Source organism: Rhamphochromis sp. 'chilingali', assembly GCF_963969265.1.
Source record: "Rhamphochromis sp. 'chilingali' genome assembly, chromosome: 16".
Taxonomy (NCBI): domain Eukaryota; kingdom Metazoa; phylum Chordata; class Actinopteri; order Cichliformes; family Cichlidae; genus Rhamphochromis; species Rhamphochromis sp. 'chilingali'.
In genome coordinates this window covers 27,329,955-27,350,504 of record NC_137943.1, presented here as the reverse complement: position 1 = coordinate 27,350,504, position 20,550 = coordinate 27,329,955, and the positions used below count along the sequence as shown (strand labels likewise).

The 20,550-nt window shown below is 40.6% G+C and overlaps 2 protein-coding genes across 3 annotated transcripts; one reads left to right on the top strand and one right to left on the bottom strand.

Annotated features, from left to right (window-relative positions):
• The first annotated feature begins 1,809 nt into the window (after nt 1–1,809).
• Nucleotides 1,810–18,680, top strand: LOC308412917 (leukotriene B4 receptor 1-like). Of its 2 annotated transcripts, none has more exons than XM_080907608.1 (5): nt 1,810–2,173; nt 4,343–4,940; nt 5,920–6,120; nt 6,240–6,283; nt 17,966–18,680. In XM_080907608.1, the coding sequence occupies exons 2-5, from the start codon at nt 4,362–4,364 to the stop codon at nt 18,228–18,230; spliced, it is 1,089 nt and encodes a 362-aa protein (XP_080763734.1). In that variant the 5' UTR covers nt 1,810–2,173; nt 4,343–4,361; the 3' UTR covers nt 18,231–18,680. The 2 variants fall into 2 exon arrangements, with proteins under 2 accessions (XP_080763734.1, XP_080763735.1); XM_080907609.1 differs by lacking the exon at nt 1,810–2,173 and adding an exon at nt 2,345–2,438.
• On the bottom strand, nt 11,443–17,957 carry LOC308412916 (uncharacterized protein). The gene is made up of 2 exons (XM_080907607.1): nt 17,374–17,957; nt 11,443–17,256 (listed from the first exon to the last, which is right to left on the bottom strand). The coding sequence occupies exon 2, from the start codon at nt 16,627–16,629 to the stop codon at nt 12,466–12,468; it is 4,164 nt and encodes a 1,387-aa protein (XP_080763733.1). The 5' UTR covers nt 16,630–17,256; nt 17,374–17,957; the 3' UTR covers nt 11,443–12,465.
• Nucleotides 18,681–20,550: the final 1,870 nt, after the last annotated feature.

Sequence of the window (20,550 nt, the reverse complement as noted above, 5' to 3'; positions counted from 1 at the left end):
TCTGACAAGAGTGAGTGAAAAAAAAATTACCGTTAACACAGAGTTGAGATGAGGTGAGAATTCCTTAGAATTATTACATTTGGCTTGTTTTAAACATGTTGAAAGCTTTTAAACATGGACAGAGATTTTGCTAAAACACATCTGCACTATAAAAGTCCACTGTTTTTGAGATTTACCTTAATTTATTCTTGACATGAATGCATGACACACTTAAAAGACAAAGTATCCTACCATCAGACTGGATTTTAAACCTGTGACACCAAGAGAAATAATACATAAAAAAAAGTGAGAAAATTTCACCCGCTGTCTGATTTTTGTTTACATAAACACATTTTCACTGTAAACTGATGTAGAATAATATCAAACTAGAGCATCAAACTCACCAGGCAAGAATGTTTGATGCTAAAGTTTTTCTGGCAGAGGCTATCGAGGCTTGTTTCTACTACGGAAATAAAGAAAAACAAATAAATTACAAGGCGTTTGCTGTTGAAATTCTCAAGTTATTATCAAAATTTGGATTGATTCACTCAAACAGGTTTTTTCCCCTATTTTTCATTTTATTCAGTGGTGCAAACAAACCTGAATAAGGGAACCGCTAAATACACCAAATACATATAATGAATGAACTAATTTCATCTTGAAGAATGGCACGCTGGGAAACTGAACCATTTCCTCACTTTTCTCTTAAAATAAACTATCAAGCATATTTACCATTTCAATTTCTATAAAACATTTTATCCATTCTCAGTTATTTTAAGACCACCTTGCACGGCTACAATCAGAGCCCCCTCCTTTAATTGATATACACTCCAAATATTTTTGACATGTTTCCAAATAATGAATTGTTTGGTCTTTCTTGGACTTTTGGAGTTTTAGGACTGGAACTTTTCTAGTCTTCCTGAACACTTAAAAGTCTTTTACCCATCATTTAGACAATTTGTATCAAAATGATGGAATGCCAGTTTCCAGTCCAGGTTATTTTGGTGTTATTTACCCATTTTTTGATATTTAGGTTGAGCTAATGTAAATAAATCATGTTTCAAAATCCAAAAAACGTCAAAAATCCATAGAATCACTCTCACAAATCACATTTTTAAAACTTTATTTGACCAGGAAATGTAACTGTTTTAAGCCAAGACAGGCAGGATCAAACTAGTTTCTTCAGTGGTGGCACTAACTAGACCACAAAGCCGGCACAAGCAGGATAAACTCGGTGCTTGAGACCTGTGTGACATGAAAGATGTAATCACCACAGTGGTGACGGTTGAAACATTGATACTGACGGTGAGAGCTCAGGAGATGTGACAACACTGATATAGTAACAGGATGTTGACGTATAGCCACCCTCAGTTGAGCTCCTTTGGTTGTCAGATGAAGTGCAGTGTAGAAAAATCGTTAATTGAACAGCTTTTTGAAAAGTAAAACGAGTATTTTTGTTTGTTTGTTTATTTTGTTTAGTGGTTGTATTTGAGGTTATCTGATTGATTGTGGTTTGCACATGTGGTTTCTCCATTTCAACAGCTTAGAGCAGATGATTACGAAAAACATGGCTTCACTAAAGGTAGACATGCATAACCTGGAATTCCTGGAAGTAAAAGAAAAGGGAAAAAAAACCGCGTCATTCACTCAGTCCGTGAGCGGGTTGGGCTTCTCCAAAGTTTCTCTCTTCCCCGTTTCATGGAAAGCTGCATTCCTGTCAGTGACAGAGACTTGTATGAACAAGAATGTTTTGCTTATGCGTGCCTATTCTCTAAAATGCAAGCTTTTAAATTTTATCTATACGCCTCGGGTGCTTTTAATAACAATTGACTCAGGGTGAAAAGCGTCTCAGGAAACAGAGAAATGCATTATGGTACCTCACACTGGAACACGTTATCTTAAAGAACGCATGCTTTTTTATAAATAATAACAGAGTGAAGACTCTGTTTTAGCACAGAAAAAAATTCCCAGGACAATCATACATCGAGATAATACAAAGGTTTCGACAGAAAAGGGGAGCGGGAGAGTTTTAATGAAGGACACGCCTCTCTGAAGCGCTCCCTTAAACCACAGCATGTTACAACCCGCGAGGCGAGATGTTATAGTTTGAGCTCAAAGGAGCACTGTCAGGGCTGGTGAGCAGCGGATATTTGAACGATATACATATCACAAAGAGAAAATACATCGTGAAAAGGTGAGTGGATTATAAACAAAAACACTTAGCACCTGTTTTTTTGGACCACCCAATTTTTTTGACAAGTGAATTTATTTCAAAGCTAAAAAAATCTTAAAATAATTTTTCTGAAGTCAGTTATTGATACAAAATAACATGTTTTTTAAAACCCATCACATTATCGGAATGCTTACAGATACACAAAGGCTTTTACTACAGTGTGCAAAACTGACTCAGAAGCCAACTGCTTGTACTTTACTTCCAGTGAGAGACTGTAGTGACACAAGTAAGGAAAAAAACTTCAACATGAACCAAAGACTGTTGAAATAATGCTCTTCGATGCAGTATTTGCTGTTAATATCAATGTTTGGTGCTTTTTAATATGCTGTTTATGAGATTATGCTGAATCATTTTCTAGAGCCTTGGATGTAAATAATTTAAAGGCTGCAGTACAGTAGTAAGGTGTGAGCCAACAATTGTTTTTATTTTTGAGTTATTTCTGTACAAAAAGATGTAGAAAAAGATGACTGAAGAAGAAATACTTCCCATGAATCATGACAATCCTTCAACATCCTACGCCTATTGCAACCTAACTAAGGGAGGATTCAGGGTCACCTGATCCAGCTCTAAGAATCTGGTTAGATCTAAGATTTTTAGGGCCAAGTACATCACCTCAGTTTTATCTGAATTTAGAAGCAAAAAATTAGAGGTCATCCAGGTCTTTATATCTTTAAGACATTCCCGCAGTTTAACTAATTGGTGTGTATCATCTGGCTTCATGGAAAGAGAAAGTTAGGTGTCATCTGCATTGCAGTGAAACTGTATGCGATTCTTTCTGATGATACCGGATAAAGGACGCGTGTATAATGTAAACAGAATTGGTCCTAGCACTGAACCCTGCGGAACTCCATAATTAACCTTAGTGTGTGAAGAGAACTCTTTATTTACAAGAACAATTTGGAGTCTATTAGATAAATATGATTCAAACCACTGCAGCACAGTACTTTAATATATATACAGCATGCTCTTATCACTGTAATAAAGTATTATGGTCTACAGTATCGAACGCTGCACTGAGGTCTAGCAGAACAGGCACAGAGATGAGTGAAACTCTTCAAAGAAACCATTCCTCTGCAGATGATCTGTCAGCTGTTCAACAGCTACTCTTTCAAAACATTTTTAGATCAAAGGAAGGCCTAAGACAGCTAGAGATGGCTTTTTAAGTAATGGTTTAATTAGTGACAGCTTGAAGGCCTGTGGTACCAATTATTAGAGATAGGTTGATCATATTTAAGATTGCAGCATTAATTACTGAGGCAGCACAGTGGAAGGGTGGTTAGCACTGTTGCTGCATAGCAGGAAGGTCCTGAGTTCAATTCCACCATCAGGCTGTGTTTTTTCTGTGTGGAGTTTGCATGTTCTCCCCGTGTTTGCATGGGTTCCCTCCAGGTACTCCCGCTTCCTCCCACTGTCCAAAGACATGCAGTTTGTGGGGATAGGTTAATTGATTAGTCTACATTGCCCATAGGTGTGAGTGCAAATGGTTGTCTGTCTCTCTGTGTTAGCCCTGCGAAGGACCCTCGGGAACAAATTAATTTCGTAAGTCGGGGTTCAACTGTAATTATTCCTGCGTCTTTCAGGATCTTACAAGACGACGCATTGACTATTAAATTTGTCGTCGCGATTTTGATAGTCGACGTGATCGTGACTAGTCGACTAATCGTGGCAGCCCTACTGGGAACACAGGGAACTTGGAGCGTGGAGAAAACACAGCGTGATGGGACTGGTTTCCCCAAATCTCTGACCACAACGCTACTGAATTTTTTTGATCTCTGCTTAAAAGTTGTGTCTATACCAAAAAATCCACCAATTTAAATTAACTCTACTATTTATGCCAAGAAGAATGATCAGATAGCTATCCACAATTATACTAGAAGCTTGTTAATGGCTAGCAAAAGCCTTGGTTGAGGTGAAACTTGCTAAGGGATATTTAAACAAATATTAGTGGAGGTGTACATATATATTTGAATCTGCATATACTTCTGACTCTATGTGGATTAGAGAAAACCCAAGCTTTATAAGTGCATGTAGGGAATATGTCTGTTAAGTATGTATGTTGAAGCTCTTTCTTGACTAGTAATTCATGTTTCAATTGGAGAGTCAAAGAAAACCAATGGGTTTTTCTTTCAGGTTCAAAAGTTCACCTAGCATGAACAACATAAGTGTCTCATTCCTGACTGGCCCAAAGACTACTCCTGACCCTGATGAGGAAAATGCTGTGAAAAATGGCTATTCCACAGCCATTGGTGCCCTCATCTTCAGCTTGGTCTTCCTCCTGGGTGTCCCTGGAAATCTCTTCATTGTCTGGAGCATCCTGGCCCGCTGCCGACAACGCTCAGTCACCACCCTCCTCATCCTCAACTTGGCATGTGCTGATGGGTTCCTCATGGCTCTCACCATCTTTTTCATCATCTACCTGGTCATGCAGTCGTGGGTCTTTGGTAACACCATGTGCAAAATTGTGTTCTACCTGTGCAACTCCAACATGTATGCATCAGTCTTTCTGATAACCCTGATGAGCGTGAACAGGCTGTTGGCCGTGGTCTTTCCACACACACTGTATCACCTGATCACCAGGAAGGTTGTGAAGAGGGTGATCCTAGGCACATGGGTGCTAGTGATGGCCATTTCCATTCCTTCGTTGGTGTTTCGAGATGTGAAAGAAGAAACTGATGATATGAATCAAACAACATATGTGTGTGCACCCAATCACACACTGCGTAGACATGTAAGTACACTTGTGTTGGTTATTTGTCTGCCACTGATCTGATTAGATTCATAACCATATTTGTTTCCATTATCAAAATGCCTTCTAAAAACCTTCTGCATGTGAGAGCCAGTGAAATAGTGAATGAGGTATTGAACATGATCACGCTGTGAGCAAAAGGGCCAGAATTCTTCATTCATGACTTAATTAATAAAAGAAAAAACGGTTCTTTAAAAGACTGGTTAAATGTTGTTGGGGAAAAAATGCCTTACATTCTCAGATTAAAGGAGGATATTTTGGTTGTTTGTTTATTTCTCCTGAAATGTAGTATATCTCTGTTTAAACTGTAACTATTGATAAAAACTACCGTGTCAAAAAATACTCTTATAATACTCGACATTTTATTAGATATGATTTCATGAACAATTAGACAGCTAAAACATTTGCCTATTTTAACGGGAACACACTATCTGAAACTGAGAGGAAAGAAATATTGCAGATGTGTTTGTTACTGTGTTTAAGGCCTTGGAAGCTGCAGCTTAACTAGTGTTCAAAATGTAGTTAAAATAATTCAAATTACACCAGACTGCACGTTTTTTAAGCCCTTGAGCCCACAACGTAAATACTGATGTGGCACTGCACAAAAGTCTGAAAATCATTTTGCATTGATCCTTCATAAATGTAGTAATGCTCTTCTGTAAAACATTCCTTCTTTACAAGTAAAAGTCCTCCTTAAGTAAGGTGGCAAATTAGAATCAAAATATTCTAAAACTACATAAAGTAAAATGATTTATTTTGCAGAATGCCCCTTTTCAGATCAAAGACCATAACAACATTACTTGATTTTAGGTCTTCAGATGTTTCATTTTGTCCTCTCATTTGACAAAAAACCCCCAGAGAAGTTGATCAGTTTAAACAGTTTCATAATTTTGGCTCTATTTCTTTGTTTTTCATTTAATATCTAAGGAAACAGCTTTTCTTTATATCCTCTCATGTGCAGGTGAGGTTTGAGTACGCCTTTCAGACAGTGGCAGGATTCATTATTCCTTATGCAATCATTATAACCAGCTACGTTCTCATCCTGAAACGCCTGAGGGAGACCAGGTTTCAACGAAATATCCGCAGCGAGAAACTTATCCTGGCTATCGTCATAATGTTTGGCCTGTTCTGGTTGCCGTACCACGTCATCAACCTGATACAGGTGTGCAAGGGCATCTTCTCTACCAATAACCCAATAACCACATCAAATCTGTTTGTAAATCGATTATCTGAGGATTCGATTGAATACTGAGTGGGTTGGTGTTTTTTTTTCCACCCAAGGTGGCAGCTGCGTGGTACCCAAAAGACTCAGCAACAAGAAAACGGTGAGTAACTGAAGATTTTCATAAACATGGTGCTAAAGTTAGTGAAGTACAATATTGTCATTTTATGCATTATGTCCAGTAATAACAATACTCTGTAATTCAAAGCTGATATATGTAGTCTGTCTCCGTGCATGCAGTGACACACACCTAGATTTAATTTTTACCATTCAGTAAACTGAATATACTATAATTGTAAAGAGTTTGAATGTGCCACCATCTTCAGTATATAATATTATCAAAATATTCCAAAATCTGGAGAAATCTCAATATCCGGGCTTCATGTGACACTGCACTAAAAGCAGGCAGGATTCTGTTGTGGAAAATCACTGCAGGGGTTCAGGACCACTTCCAGAAATCTCTCTGTGAATACCATGTTCACCTTACCATCCAAAAGGTTGAAGCTCTAACAAACAAGAGACAGAGTATCGTATCGTCACTGATTTCTAGACTCGATTCCAATTCACAAGGTCCCGATTCAATTCGATCCATGATTCGATTCAATTCAATTCAATTTTGACCCAGACAGTCAGAGATATAATAATTCTGATCATTTATCAATACTGGCACTTGTGAGACTTCATCAGAGATGTAAGCAACACAGAAGATGCCTTTGTGTCAAAGTAACTGAGGGTAAAACACAGAAAAAGATTAAGGAGAGTTTCCTGGCCTGGCTTTTTATAGCAGATAACCTAAAATATATATATACAGTGGGGCAAAAAAGTATTTAGTCAGCCACCGATTGTGCAAGTTCCCCCACCTAAAATGATGACAGAGGTCAGTAATTTGCACCAGAGGTACACTTCAACTGTGAGAGACAGAATGTGAAAAAAAAATCCATGAATCCACATGGTAGGATTTGTAAAGAATTTATCCGTAAATCAGGGTGGAAAATAAGTATTTGGTCAATAACAAAAATACAACTCAATACTTTGTAACATAACCTTTGTTGGCAATAACAGAGGTCAAACGTTTACTATAGGTCTTTACCAGGTTTGCACACACAGTAGCTGGTATTTTGGCCCATTCCTCCATGCAGATCTTCTCGAGAGCAGTGATGTTTTGGGGCTGTCGCCGAGCAACACGGACTTTCAACTCCCGCCACAGATTTTCTATGGGGTTGAGGTCTGGAGACTGGCTAGGCCACTCCAGGACTTTCAAATGCTTCTTACGGAGCCACTCCTTTGTTGCCCGGGCGGTGTGTTTTGGATCATTGTCATGTTGGAAGACCCAGCCTCGTTTCATCTTCAAAGTTCTCACTGATGGAAGGAGGTTTTGGCTCAAAATCTCACGATACATGGCCCCATTCATTCTGTCCTTAACACGGATCAGTCGTCCTGTCCCCTTGGCAGAAAAACAGCCCCATAGCATGATGTTTCCACCCCCATGCTTCACAGTAGGTATGGTGTTCTTGGGATGCAACTCAGTATTCTTCGTCCTCCAAACACGACGAGTTGAGTTTATACCAAAAAGTTCTACTTTGGTTTCATCTGACCACATGACATTCTCCCAATCCTCTGCTGTATCATCCATGTGCTCTCTGGCAAACTTCAGACGGGCCTGGACATGCACTGGCTTCAGCAGCGGTACACGTCTGGCACTGCGGGATTTGATTCCCTGCCGTTGTAGTGTGTCACTGATGGTGACCTTTGTTACTTTGGTCCCAGCTCTCTGCAGGTCATTCACCAGGTCCCCCCGTGTGGTTCTGGGATCTTTGCTCACCGTTCTCATGATCATTTTGACCCCACGGGATGAGATCTTGCGTGGAGCCCCAGATCGAGGGAGATTATCAGTGGTCTTGTATGTCTTCCATTTTCTGATGATTGCTCCCACAGTTGATTTTTTCACACCAAGCTGCTTGCCTATTGTAGATTCACTCTTCCCAGTCTGGTGCAGGTCTACAATACTTTTCCTGGTGTCCTTCGAAAGCTCTTTGGTCTTGGCCATGGCGGAGTTTGGAGTCTGACTGTTTGAGGCTGTGGACAGGTGTCTTTTATACAGATGATGAGTTCAAACAGGTGCCATTCATACAGGTAACGAGTGGGGGACAGAAAAGCTTCTTACAGACGACGTTACAGGTCTGTGAGAGCCAGAGATTTTCCTTGTTTGAGGTGACCAAATACTTATTTTCCACCCTAATTTACGAATAAATTCTTTACAAATCCTACCATGTGAATTCATGGATTTTTTTTTTCACATTCTGTCTCTCACAGTTGAAGTGTACCTCTGGTGCAAATTACTGACCTCTGTCATCATTTTAAGTGGGGGAACTTGCACAATCGGTGGCTGACTAAATACTTTTTTGCCCCACTGTATATATGCAGTAGATCAAAAATGGAAGAAAAGCACAAATCAGTATATGAACATTACTGATGCTGCTGAAGTGAAGCTGTGCATTCAGAGGGTTTATTAGAGACACTTAAAAAAACAAAAACAAACAGCGGCCGACAGTGCTGTTAACAATGGTAGACTGGTGTGTAATGGGAAACTGTTCTTGAAGTACACTGAGAGAGAGCAAGAGAGAGAGAGCTGTGCAGGAATTGTGATTTTATTGTGGTGGGAGCAAAAAAGCAAAAGTCAGAGCGAATTAATGGCGATGTTTATGAAATGTGAAGCATAGTTTTGATCTTTTTTTGCTGCCAGTCAATTTAGTTTGGAGAGTGACAAAACCTGCAGCTTCAGAAGGTGTGAGCTCTCAGCTTTCAGCCCCAGTGGGTGAGAAAGCCGACATCTCACAGATTCTGAAGCATCGGCTCTGCGCATTGTGTTTACATCTTTGTGTGGAATCCATTTACCTGCTCTCACTTGCTTTTTTAGCTGTTTGGTGGTTGTTGAAATGGTTTTGTGAGTTTTAACCTGAGATTCTGGCATTTCTGGCAAAATACATGTATATTTAAAAGTTGATTCAGGATTTAATGAATCAATATCACTTTATTCAAGCTAAAATTTTAATTTTCTGATTGTAGCAGTCCCCCGGACCAAGGAAGAAATAGAGAGAGCCTCGACGGGTGCAGTAATTTTTACTTTGAGATTCATTCAGAATCTAACAGTGCGCCAGGTGCACCAATGCACCGTGAAAACTAAACAGAAACACAAAATACATTTTCTTAGACGCTTATTACAAATATGAACTCAAATAAAGCAGAAAATACAACAAAATATCAATTAAGCAAAGAAATACAACTTAAAACATGTACCTCGCTCCGCATTCCAAGGGCTGCAAATTGTTCGTTTCGCTAGAGTCCGGTATCACGCTGCTTCACGCTTCATTGAGAGCTGCCTACTGGGAAATGTGCGCCACAAAACCGGTCTGAGCTGGAAGTGCAGCTTGCCGCTAACTAAACAACAGAGCCCTCTACTGGACACTACGCGTAGCTGTTCAGGCTTAGATCAATAAACAAAACTGGACCTTTACACTCCCACCAAATCATGTATAATAAACAACATTCTTTACATGATTTCCAGCTGTAACATATGGACATTACTACAAGAACGAACACAATTTCAAATACATCATCAATAAACTTTCGCAAATACGCCTGATGTGACAGTATTGATTGAAACATCAATTAGTTATTTTCTAATAGAACTACAAGCTTTTGAACAGGTCGCTCAACTACGTGAGGTTTGTGTGCTGTTCCCTGCTTCTTTATTAAGCCTCGATCGCCAACTTGAAGCTTGACTCTGCGGACCAAACCGTCATCTTCTTCTGGTGCTTCAACCACTCGAGCCAGTTGCCACTGATTTCTGGGAAGCATGTCTTCTTTGATAATGACTATGTCATTGACTTTAAGATTTCGACGTGGTAGGTGCCATTTCTGTCTCATAGATATGTTCAGAAGGTACTCTCTTTTCCATCTACTCCAAAACTGCTCAGTGAGATACTGGACTCTGCGCCAACGTTTCCTTGCATATAAGTCCTCTTTCACAAACTTTCCTGGTGGAGGCAGTGCAACCTTTGATTTCATCAATATGAGGTGATTTGGAGTTAGAGGTTCAGGAGATTTAGGATCATTGATTCCATCGACGCTCAGTGGTCGACCATTAACTATAAACATCGCCTCATAGAATAGAGTTCTTAGAGAGCTGTCATCCAGCCTGCCTTGGCATTGAGCAATGGTGGCATTGAGAACATTGCGGATGGTTCGAATCTGTCCTCCGGCATGGCTAGCAGATGGGGCATTGAAGACGAACTCACACTGTTTATTGGCAAGGAATGCTTCTAAGGCATCCATGTCACATTGTTTAAGAGACTCTCTTAGCTCATTTTTGGCTCCAATAAAGTTTGTACCCTGGTCACTGTACAACTTACAAACAGCTCCTCTTAAGCTGATGAAACATCTCAGAGCGTTGATGAAAGAGTCAGTAGAAAGATCCTCAAGCATCTCAATGTGGACTGCACGTGAGGAAAGACATGTAAAGAGGAGTCCGTATCTTTTATGCTCTTTGCGACCTTGTTTTGTGACAAATGGTCCGAAACAGTCCATTCCACAATACATGAAAGGATCTGAGATTTCAACTCGTTCCTTTGGAAGTTCAGACATGCGTTGTTCTTCTGGTGAACGTCTTAGTTTTCGACATTGAACACATTTGCTTATTAGTTTTGCAACTTCCTTGCTCCCACCAATCACCCAAAACCCATTCGATCTGATTTCCATGAGAGTTTGGCTTCTACCTTGATGACAAATCTGTGCATGAAAATGAGCAATGATCAACTTTGTAATGTGATGGTCTTTTGGGAGGATGATGGGGTGCTTAAGTCCCTGACAGAGTGTTGACTTCTTCAGTCTTCCTCCAACACGGAGAAGTCCTTGATCTAGCACTGGATCTACTCTAAAGAGGGGACTTGAACTCGGAAGGTTATCTCCCACCTTCAACACTTCCATCTCTTGAGAAAAGGCCTGCTGCTGAAGGAGCTTTATTATTGTGTCAGCAGCTGTTCTCCGTTCATCTACTGTTACAAAGTTTCCATACTGGGCGGGCTTTGCTGGATCTCAATCCTTTTATCCTTGCAACCACTTTAAGGAGCATTGACCAGCTTGAAAACCTTGACAAACGGCTGAGGATATTGTCTTGTTCACTTGTTTGAGTTGTGAGAGCTTTGACTGCTTTGACTTCTGGATCCCCTACTAACAACACAGCTGAGGGGCTGGGTGCATATGAAATGTCATGTTCCCACAGAAACTTTGGACCAGACAACCAACATGTTGACATGATTTCTGATGCACTGAGCCCTCTAGAGGCGTAATCTGCAGGATTCTGAGCTGTGTCAATGTAGTGCCACTGTCTGGGATCTGTAGTTTGCCTAATTAACTGAACACGGTTGGCAACGAAGACGTGGAACCGTCGTGCCTCATTGTTAATATAGGCTAAGACTACTTGGGAGTCAGTCCAAAAGAACTCTTCATTAACCCTTTAGAGCCGATCGGAGCGGGAACGCTCTGTTATGCGTAACTATTTTTAAATCCCAGTAGCACTGCAACCACGTAAGCTAGCGCAAAAATTTTTTTTGCATATGAAACCGGAGGAGTTGTACTTACATCTGATGCCATCAGCTTGTCCTAGGTCACGGTTTCCTTCCACATAAAGCTTTGCAAAAACTGCATAAAAAGCGCTTGCAGGAACAAAAACATAATATTCCAGAAACACGCTTTACCGATCTGATCAGCTGTTCAAAACACTTCCTACGTTGGAATAGACGTCAGCGCGAACTTTTGCATTTCCGCCATTACCTGCCCGAAACCGGAAGTGACGTCATTTTCGCGGAAATGTAGTCTTTTTTGCGATCAGGGCCTCAGGGCCTATACTGCTCTTTTTAAAAGTTATCTTTGACTTTATGACTTTCTGTGTCGTTTCTGGGATGCTTAGGACTCATATTGCACTGCTGGAAATAGTTTATTTTGATGCATATGCTGCTTTTTTGCAAATTTGCAGTATAATATTTATTTTCGTTTTTCCTGCAGTGTATAAAAATTGGTGTATTTCAAAAATAAAACTATGAAGACACTCAAAATAAATTTCCTGTGGTAGGAAACTATTTTGTGCAACTTTTTTGTATTTACAGTTTTGAGGGATAAGACTCTTAAATTTCTCTAACTACAAATATATGTTAAAAAATCAAAAACGATTTTCAATTTTTTTGTAGTTTATTGCACTTTTTTGCAATTTATGTAATTACTATGCACTTAATGAATACATATTATTAAAATCTGGGCTATAATGGTTGTATTGATGTATAGCAACTTGAAATGCTCCCAAAAATGGCTCCACAGCATGTAAAAATATAATATAAGCTCTGGCGGACTTGGTTCTATGGTAGGTCTTAAAGGGTTAATGCACATCTGAAGCTCTGCTTTTAGCATGCTGCTCATTCTAGCTGATGTGACTGCGGCTGAGAGTTCTAATCGCGGGATACTTGTGACCTTGGTAGGTGCGACTCTTGCCTTAGCCATAACAAGACTACAGTGGACCTTCTCGTTGCTGAGGTACCTAATATAGGAGCATGCACCATATCCTAAATCACTAGCATCACAAAAGTGGTGCAGTTCCACCTTTACAATGTCTGTTAGTTCTGGTGGGTGGTAACATCTAGGCACTGCAACCGATTTTAGTCTTTCCAACCCATCTTTCCAGTCCTCCCACCGTGAGCGTAAGTTGTCAGGAAGGGGGTCATCCCATTCAATGCCTCTGCGACACAGTTCCTGTAGGATACCTTTGCCTCTTAAGGTGAAGGGAGCTACGAACCCTAGTGGGTCGTACAGGGATGAGATCACTGACAGTATGCTCCGGCGAGTAGGAGGTTGGTCCTTAGTGTTTATTTTGAAACTGAAAGTGTCATTTTTGATTGACCACTGGATGCCGAGCACATGGCCTTCAGCTGTTGTGTCAGGTTTGAGATCGAGCGGTTCTGTGGTGTCTGCTCTGTCTGAGGGTTCCAGCTGGGAAAGCGCATCACTTTGGTTTGAGTTGAACTTGTGCAGATGTAGACCGCCAAGTCTACAAAGTGCTTGTGTTTCGGTGATGAGTTCTTGTGCCTCTTTAACTGATGGGACACTAGTTAGACCATCGTCTACATAAAAGTTCTGTTCAACAAACTCTGAGGCCTTAGGATAGTCTGCTCTGTACTGTTGTGCCAAATATTTCAGGCCGAAATTAGCACATCCAGGGGATGAACTGGCACCGAATAGATGTACAGCCATTCTGTATTCTCTGGGTTCTTTGTCTAATTGTCCATCCTGCCACCACAGAAATCTCAGATAGTTGCGCATGTCTGGACAAACAGAGAACTGGTGGAACATTCTCTCGATATCACAGATTATGGCTACATTTTCCTTTCTGAAACGACAGAGTACCCCCACCAATGAGTTGATCATATCTGGACCTGTGAGAAGAGTGTCGTTTAATGAGACACCGAGAAATTTTGCTGAACAGTCAAAGACAACTCTTAGCTTGGTTGGTTTTTTCGGGTGATATACCCCATGGTGTGGGATGTACCATGCAGTCTTGCCTTCAGACAAAGGAGGTGCTAATTCTGCATCACCACTGCTGATAATGTCTCTCATAAAGGAACAGTAATGTTCATGATACTGTTTATCAGCCTTTAGCCTTTTCTTCAGGTGTTGCAGTCGGACTGTGGCTAACTTCTTATTGTTGGGAAGCGCTGGTGGATCATTGCCCTTGAAGGGAAGCGGCATCTCATAGTGCCCATCTGATCTTTGTTTTATTGTATCACTGAGGATTTGTATGAAGCGAACATCATCCTGTGATACATACTTATCCTCATAGTTTCTCTCATTAAAGTCAGTCTCTAGGACTTTGAGTACTTCTGTGGCTGATGGTATGGGCATTTCTTTGACTGTGATCCTGTGCACATAACTCTGGTTACCTTCTCTGTCTAGGTGAGGATTACCAGAACCAATAATACTCCATCCTAGTAGGGTTCTTTGTGCGAAAGGTTCGTTTATTTTGCCTGTGACGATCTCTAGGGGGGCTAGTGCTGATGGGCAGTCATAACCAATCAATAGACCTACTTCACAGTTCTGCAATGGCTGTAACTTGTTAGCTAAGCCTTCAAGGTGTGGCCACTGAAGTGCAGTTTCCTTGGTAGGGATATGAGACTTGTCAACTGGGATAAAGTCACGAGAGTAGACGTGTTCTATTCGGACACGAGTCTCAGAATCAAACCAACGCACCTGTAAGTTGTTGGCAAGTTTACTTGCAACGACTGTGTCGACGGAAGTCATGGTGCTAAGCTTTAACTGCACTGGTTGGGCGTCTACATTTAGTTCTGAGGCCAAATCCTCTAAAATAAAGGATGAGTCACTCTGGGTGTCAAGCAGGGCATATGTAAGTATTTCTTTCTCAGGCTCAGATGCAACTGACACAAATACTGGTACTATGCTGGATGTGGAAGATAGTTTCCTTGTTAGTACATGAGTCATAACATTATGCACTTCCTTGTTTGCACCTTCATCTGGGGATTTAGAATCCTCAGTTTTCTTTTCTTTAGGTTCATTCACTCTTTCTGTGTGTAGACAGGTGGGGTGACGCCGACCACACTTACTACAGGAGTGACGTCCTCTGCATTCTTTGGTTACATGACCCCTCCTCAAACACCCAAAGCAGAGACGATTTTCTTGAATGAAAACTTTCTTGTCATCACTAGTTTTCGCTGCAAAAGCAGGACACTTAGCTATGCCGTGCGATTCTTCTTTGCAAAACAAACATGGGGGTTTAGGTCTAGAAGTAGATACTGGGATTGGTGGAGACTTTGGTTGGATGGTAGTACTGAGTGCCTTCGCTCTTTTAACATGCTGCTCTTCTGATGCCCTTTCGTTTATTAGGAATGGTGAGGCAACAGGATTGCAAACTACTTTAGCTTCATTTTGTATGAACTTTGTAAAGCGAGCGAAGTTGGGGTAGTCTTGGCTTTTGTCTAGCTCCTCCACCACAATGCAGCTCCATCTCTGCACTATCCACTCAGGCAGTTTTCTTAGAAGCTTGTGATTTTCCTCACAATCATTAAGGATCTCTAGGCCTTTGACTTGAGGGATAGCCTCTGCACAGCTTTGGAGAAAATCTGCCAACTCCCTCAGTGCTTTAGGATCATTGGCAGCTATTTTAGGCCATTTTGTGAGTTTAGCCCTAAAGGCTCTTTGGATAACAAATGGGCTGCCATACCTTTCCTCTAAAACGCTCCAAATGCCTGCGTATGCCTGCTCACTGTTGCGGAAGAAATATCCCTCTACTGCCTTTCGTGCTTCACCTGCAAGATAGCTCTTTAGATACAACATTTTCTCACACACAGGTAAAGGTTTGTCACCAATTAGTGCCATAAAGGATACCTTCCAATCCATAAACTTTAGGGGGTCGCCACTAAAGATGGTGGGCTCAGGTACAGGAAGCCTGTTTAGGGTAAGAGAGCTGGCGAGGGCTTGAACTAAGCTAAGTTCTTCACGTTCTGGAGTAGTATTGTGAGGTCTAAATGTTGGTGCTTGTGGATTTAAAGAGAGCCGTGGTGCGCTGTTGGGGAGATTTGCGGAATTTTCTAAGTTGTAGCAGGACACTTGATCATGGCTTTCAATGTCATTTTGAGCGCTAAGGGCTCTTACTCGTGCAGCTGCTACTTTCACTTCGCTGTCTGCCTTTAACTGTTGAAGTTTAGTCTTTTCCTCCTCCAACTTTGCCTTTGTTTCCACTTCCTTTATTTTCCACTCATTTTCCATTTGGCTGATCTTGGTTTCCTGTGCCAATATTTCTTGTGTGGCCTTTGCTTGTTCCACTTTGGCTGCAAGTTCAGCTTCTGCTTCCACCTCACGACTGCCAGTAGAATCTGCCTTTGAGCGTGCAACTGAACCCTCTGGGAACGACGTTTCAGTTTTTGTATCACCAAACACAGAACTATAGTCCCTTTTGTTTAACATCACTCGTACTCTTTCCTTTTCAAGGCGATCGTTAAAGAGCTGATCGATATTTTCCTGTCGTTTAGCAACAACTTCACAAATGTCAGTTGTAAGCACTGCACAAGCATCCATTCGCTTAACAATGTCGGGCGTCATGGATTGGCTGCGGCGAATGGGTTCATAATGCTGTTGTACTACAGCGTGCTTGTCTCTTATGTCATGACTGGCATTGTTTAGCTCTTCAGGTGAGCAGAAAGTTTTCAGCTTTGTTCTGATTTCTTTAGCTGCCTTCTTCCAAGTGTCATAAGCTTTGTTAAATGCCTTCTCATTTTTCTTTGCCTCATATTCCTGCATTTCTTTACCCTTTTCAGTTAAATGCCTTTCACGATTGCTGGATCTTACTCCTTGTTGCTCTGAGTCGTCGGCTTCTTCAGCAGCGTTCAACATTTTGTTACTGTAATGTGTATGTTGCTCTATGCGATAACGTCTGGACTTAAACTTACGTGAGTGTTACTTTTGGAAACAATGCTCACATCAGACGTTTACATCACATAAATAAACAGATTAGCACCCACATATTAGACAAAATGTAACTGTAAATACCGCTGATATACGTTACTTTCAAGAAGAATAAACCCATACAATTTAAAGATTGTAATTACTCAGTGCAATGCAGTATACCTTTAAGGCTGTAACCACAAAAATATTTAAGGCAAGTAATTCTGAATTAGAGTGCAGAGTCCTGTTATCAGCAAAGTCCTTAATGGGCATAATACCTGCACCTTCGTAAAGTGACCATCAGAGTTCAAAGGGGAGGTAGGCAACGAAGCAAAGATGATCTTGACTGGTGTAGAAATCTCTCACAGCTGACACACGGACCCAGCTCGTGGCACGGGCTGCACTCATCTGGCATGGGAGCTAGCAAGTAGCCTTCACTCAGCGATCGAGTTTTCACTGTAACAGTCCCCCGGACCAAGGAAGAAATAGAGAGAGCCTCGACGGGTGCAGTAATTTTTACTTTGAGATTCATTCAGAATCTAACAGTGCGCCAGGTGCGCCAATGCACCGTGAAAACTAAACAGAAACACAAAATACATTTTCTTAGACGCTTATTACAAATATGAACTCAAATAAAGCAGAAAATACAACAAAATATCAATTAAGCAAAGAAATACAACTTAAAACATGTACCTCGCTCCGCATTCCAAGGGCTGCAAATTGTTCGTTTCGCTAGAGTCCGGTATCACGCTGCTTCACGCTTCATTGAGAGCTGCCTACTGGGAAATGTGCGCCACAAAACCGGTCTGAGCTGGAAGTGCGGCTTGCCGCTAACTAAACAACAGAGCCCTCTACTGGACACTACGCGTAGCTGTTCAGGCTTAGATCAATAAACAAAACTGGAGCTTTACACTGATTTTAATCGGAAATTCAATTATCGAAACCCACCCCTAGTTGAGACTCCTCCTCTGGACATGTGCAGAGGAGGAGTAGTAGGTAAACTGGATTACAGATATGCAATAAGGAGCTGCCAGGAAGGAGAAAAAGACCGCAGAGAAAATTCAGAATGAGAATACTTTAATTATCCCTGGGGATTATGCGGTTGCAGAACCCTGAAGGGAGAAGCCAAAAGAATAATAATAAAAAGACTCAGAAAGCATCTTTTTATGGAAGGTCTCCATATGTCTTGATACTGCAGGTGATGATTAAGGGGTCCTTGAGTCACTCTGTACAAAAACAGTCACCATCAATGTGAAAAATCCAACTTTAACTTTCTTCCCTGCAGATTGCAGGATTTTGCCGACTTAACCCGAGTGGTGACCTCAGCTTTGTCCTTCATCAGCAGCTGTGCTAACCCGGTCCTCTACACCTTTGCCGGTAAATCCTATATCAAGAATAATGGCTTTGCCTTTATGGCTAAGCTGTTTGAGGGAACATCATCGGAAACAGGACCCAAAACCACCCAGTTCACAGCAACAGACGATCTGGGAAAGAATAACGTTGATTCTGAAAATCATACACTGGCTTCTACTCAACAAAATCGATGTTGAATTAACTTAATGCACTTAACAGACTGTATATAAATGAGAACATTTAAAATTGTGTAAATCTTTAAACGGAATATGTAGCTTGAGCATTTGAGGCTACAGACGATAAGCACCAGCACAGTATATTTAGAATCTGATAACAGAGTTTAAGTGAAAGTCAGAGGCACAGGCACAGCTGGGCTACTTTTGCCTGCATGCACCTGAATATCTGTAAAGTGTATAGGACTGTACATACTTTTTTTTGTGTGTCACATTATGTGTATGTGAGAATGCTACCTAACATAGAAAGCAGACTCAGCTGAGTGTTTTCATGCTTAGTGTGTTCATTTATAGTCAGGTGAATGAATGAAGATGGGACGGTTGGGGAAGTTTGCGAAGTTTGGCCTTACACAGAGACACAGATTGAATGGTTTATATGACACTGTGTGGGATGTGTTCATGTGATGTGTGTGTGTGTGTGTGTGTGTGTGTGTGTTTTAAATGCAACGGTTAAGAATTGTAAATGGCTGTACCCAAAAGGCAGACTCACAAAATAAAGCTCAGTAGGTTGATTTATAATGATATAACTATATAAAATGAGCTGACAAAGAGTGATGTAGCCTAGGTGGGCCTAGGACGTAGTCTAAGAGGGTCATGAGAGAGAAAACAAGTGTAAGTGATGACTTGCAGGGAGGAGAAAAAAGTTCAGCTCAGAGGAGACATTGTGAAGTATTCCTCAAGGCAGGCCTAATCAAAATTAGGTTTTTGGGGCCTTCTATTACTGTCAGTAATACTGCTTAGTGATCATTCACACACCTACTATTATCCTATTTCATTTTCTAATGTTCCATTATAAATATGCTTGTGAAACTAGATGTGAGAACTTTTTGTTGTTGTTAGATTGAGCTTTAGCACTGTAGATTACAAAAAATCAAAAAAAACAATTTGCACACTTGCAGAAACATAATTCAAATAATATTTAGCAAAGTCAGCATCTCCCCCTAATGGCCACACAGAGAAGCAATATACAAAACCTCAAAGAGCTGCACAGTTGCAGCAGTGTTGTTTGCATCATCTTATTGCCAGCCTGGAAAGTTTAACCCATCTATGACTTTAATCTGAATTGGTAGTAAGTTCAGCTGCAAGTGTGCCTGGGATTGATTTACACTTGATATTCAGTGTGATATAATATTGTAATGATTGTTAAAGGCTATTCTACTGTGACAGGTTGACTACCTGTGTGCACTGTTGTTGTTTCTTTAAGAGACATGTTTGGTTGCGCAGCAGGAAATGTCAGTGAGTGTGTGCAGGAAGAGAAAGGGAGTTCTTGTTGTTCGGAGCTGGAGAGGAGTTATACCGGAGGTCTGTCTTAGGGGTTAACAGCCCGTGTTTCTCTACCTACACAATAAACCGTGGTGAGATCAAAACGTCTGGTTCTTGAGAGCATGTGTGAACATTATAATATTAACTAGGATACTGAATGTCATAGGCCAACTAAAATTAACAAAATAGAACAACAAAATTGTATTTACTATAAATACATCAGCTGCCTTATTATTTTTGGTTTAAAAAAAACTGTAACAGCTTTCTGCAACAATTTGAAGTGCAACAACACAGCACTACAAAAATTAGACTAATGATTAAAAGCAATTCAATGAACCTATGTACTTAAAACATGGAGCTTGCCTGCTCAAGCACTTGCCTTGCTTGTCCAGAGGGAAATGCCTCTGTGGGATCCACAGGCTGACTTTGGGCTTTTGCTAAATGTTGCGTACTAGACTTACTCACCACTCAATGCATTTTACACGTTTAAATAGACAATTCGCTGAAAAATTTGAATCATATGTATTTCTGTTATTTCATTTTATTCTTATTTTAAAATATCTGTGATTTATGCCATCTGTTAATATAATGATGTTTGCCTGATGGTGCTCAATGTGCAAATTTTACATTGATTTGTTTATTAAATGGGGGAGGAGGGAGGGAGGGTAAGGCAGAGGACAGGGGAGATGCTGACAATAAACGCACACCAGGTGCTTAGGGGGAAAGGTATATTGCAGTGGAATCAAAGTTATTGATTACTCTTTCATATGGTTGTTTGTTTGTTTGTTTTTTTGTAATTCATCTAATTCATCAGATTAAAGATAAATCCCAGCCAAAAGTGAAAAAGAGAACACTTCCAGCAGGCTCCTGGTACATATTTTCGAGATTGAAGAAAAAAAGTCTTTAAAAATTCCCAAGATTTTATGTAAATGTAAAGTGACATTCCTTTAAGTTTTGATTTACTGTAATGTAAAAGTACAGAAAGTTTCTGTGTTTTAATTATTTAAAAAATCGATATTTT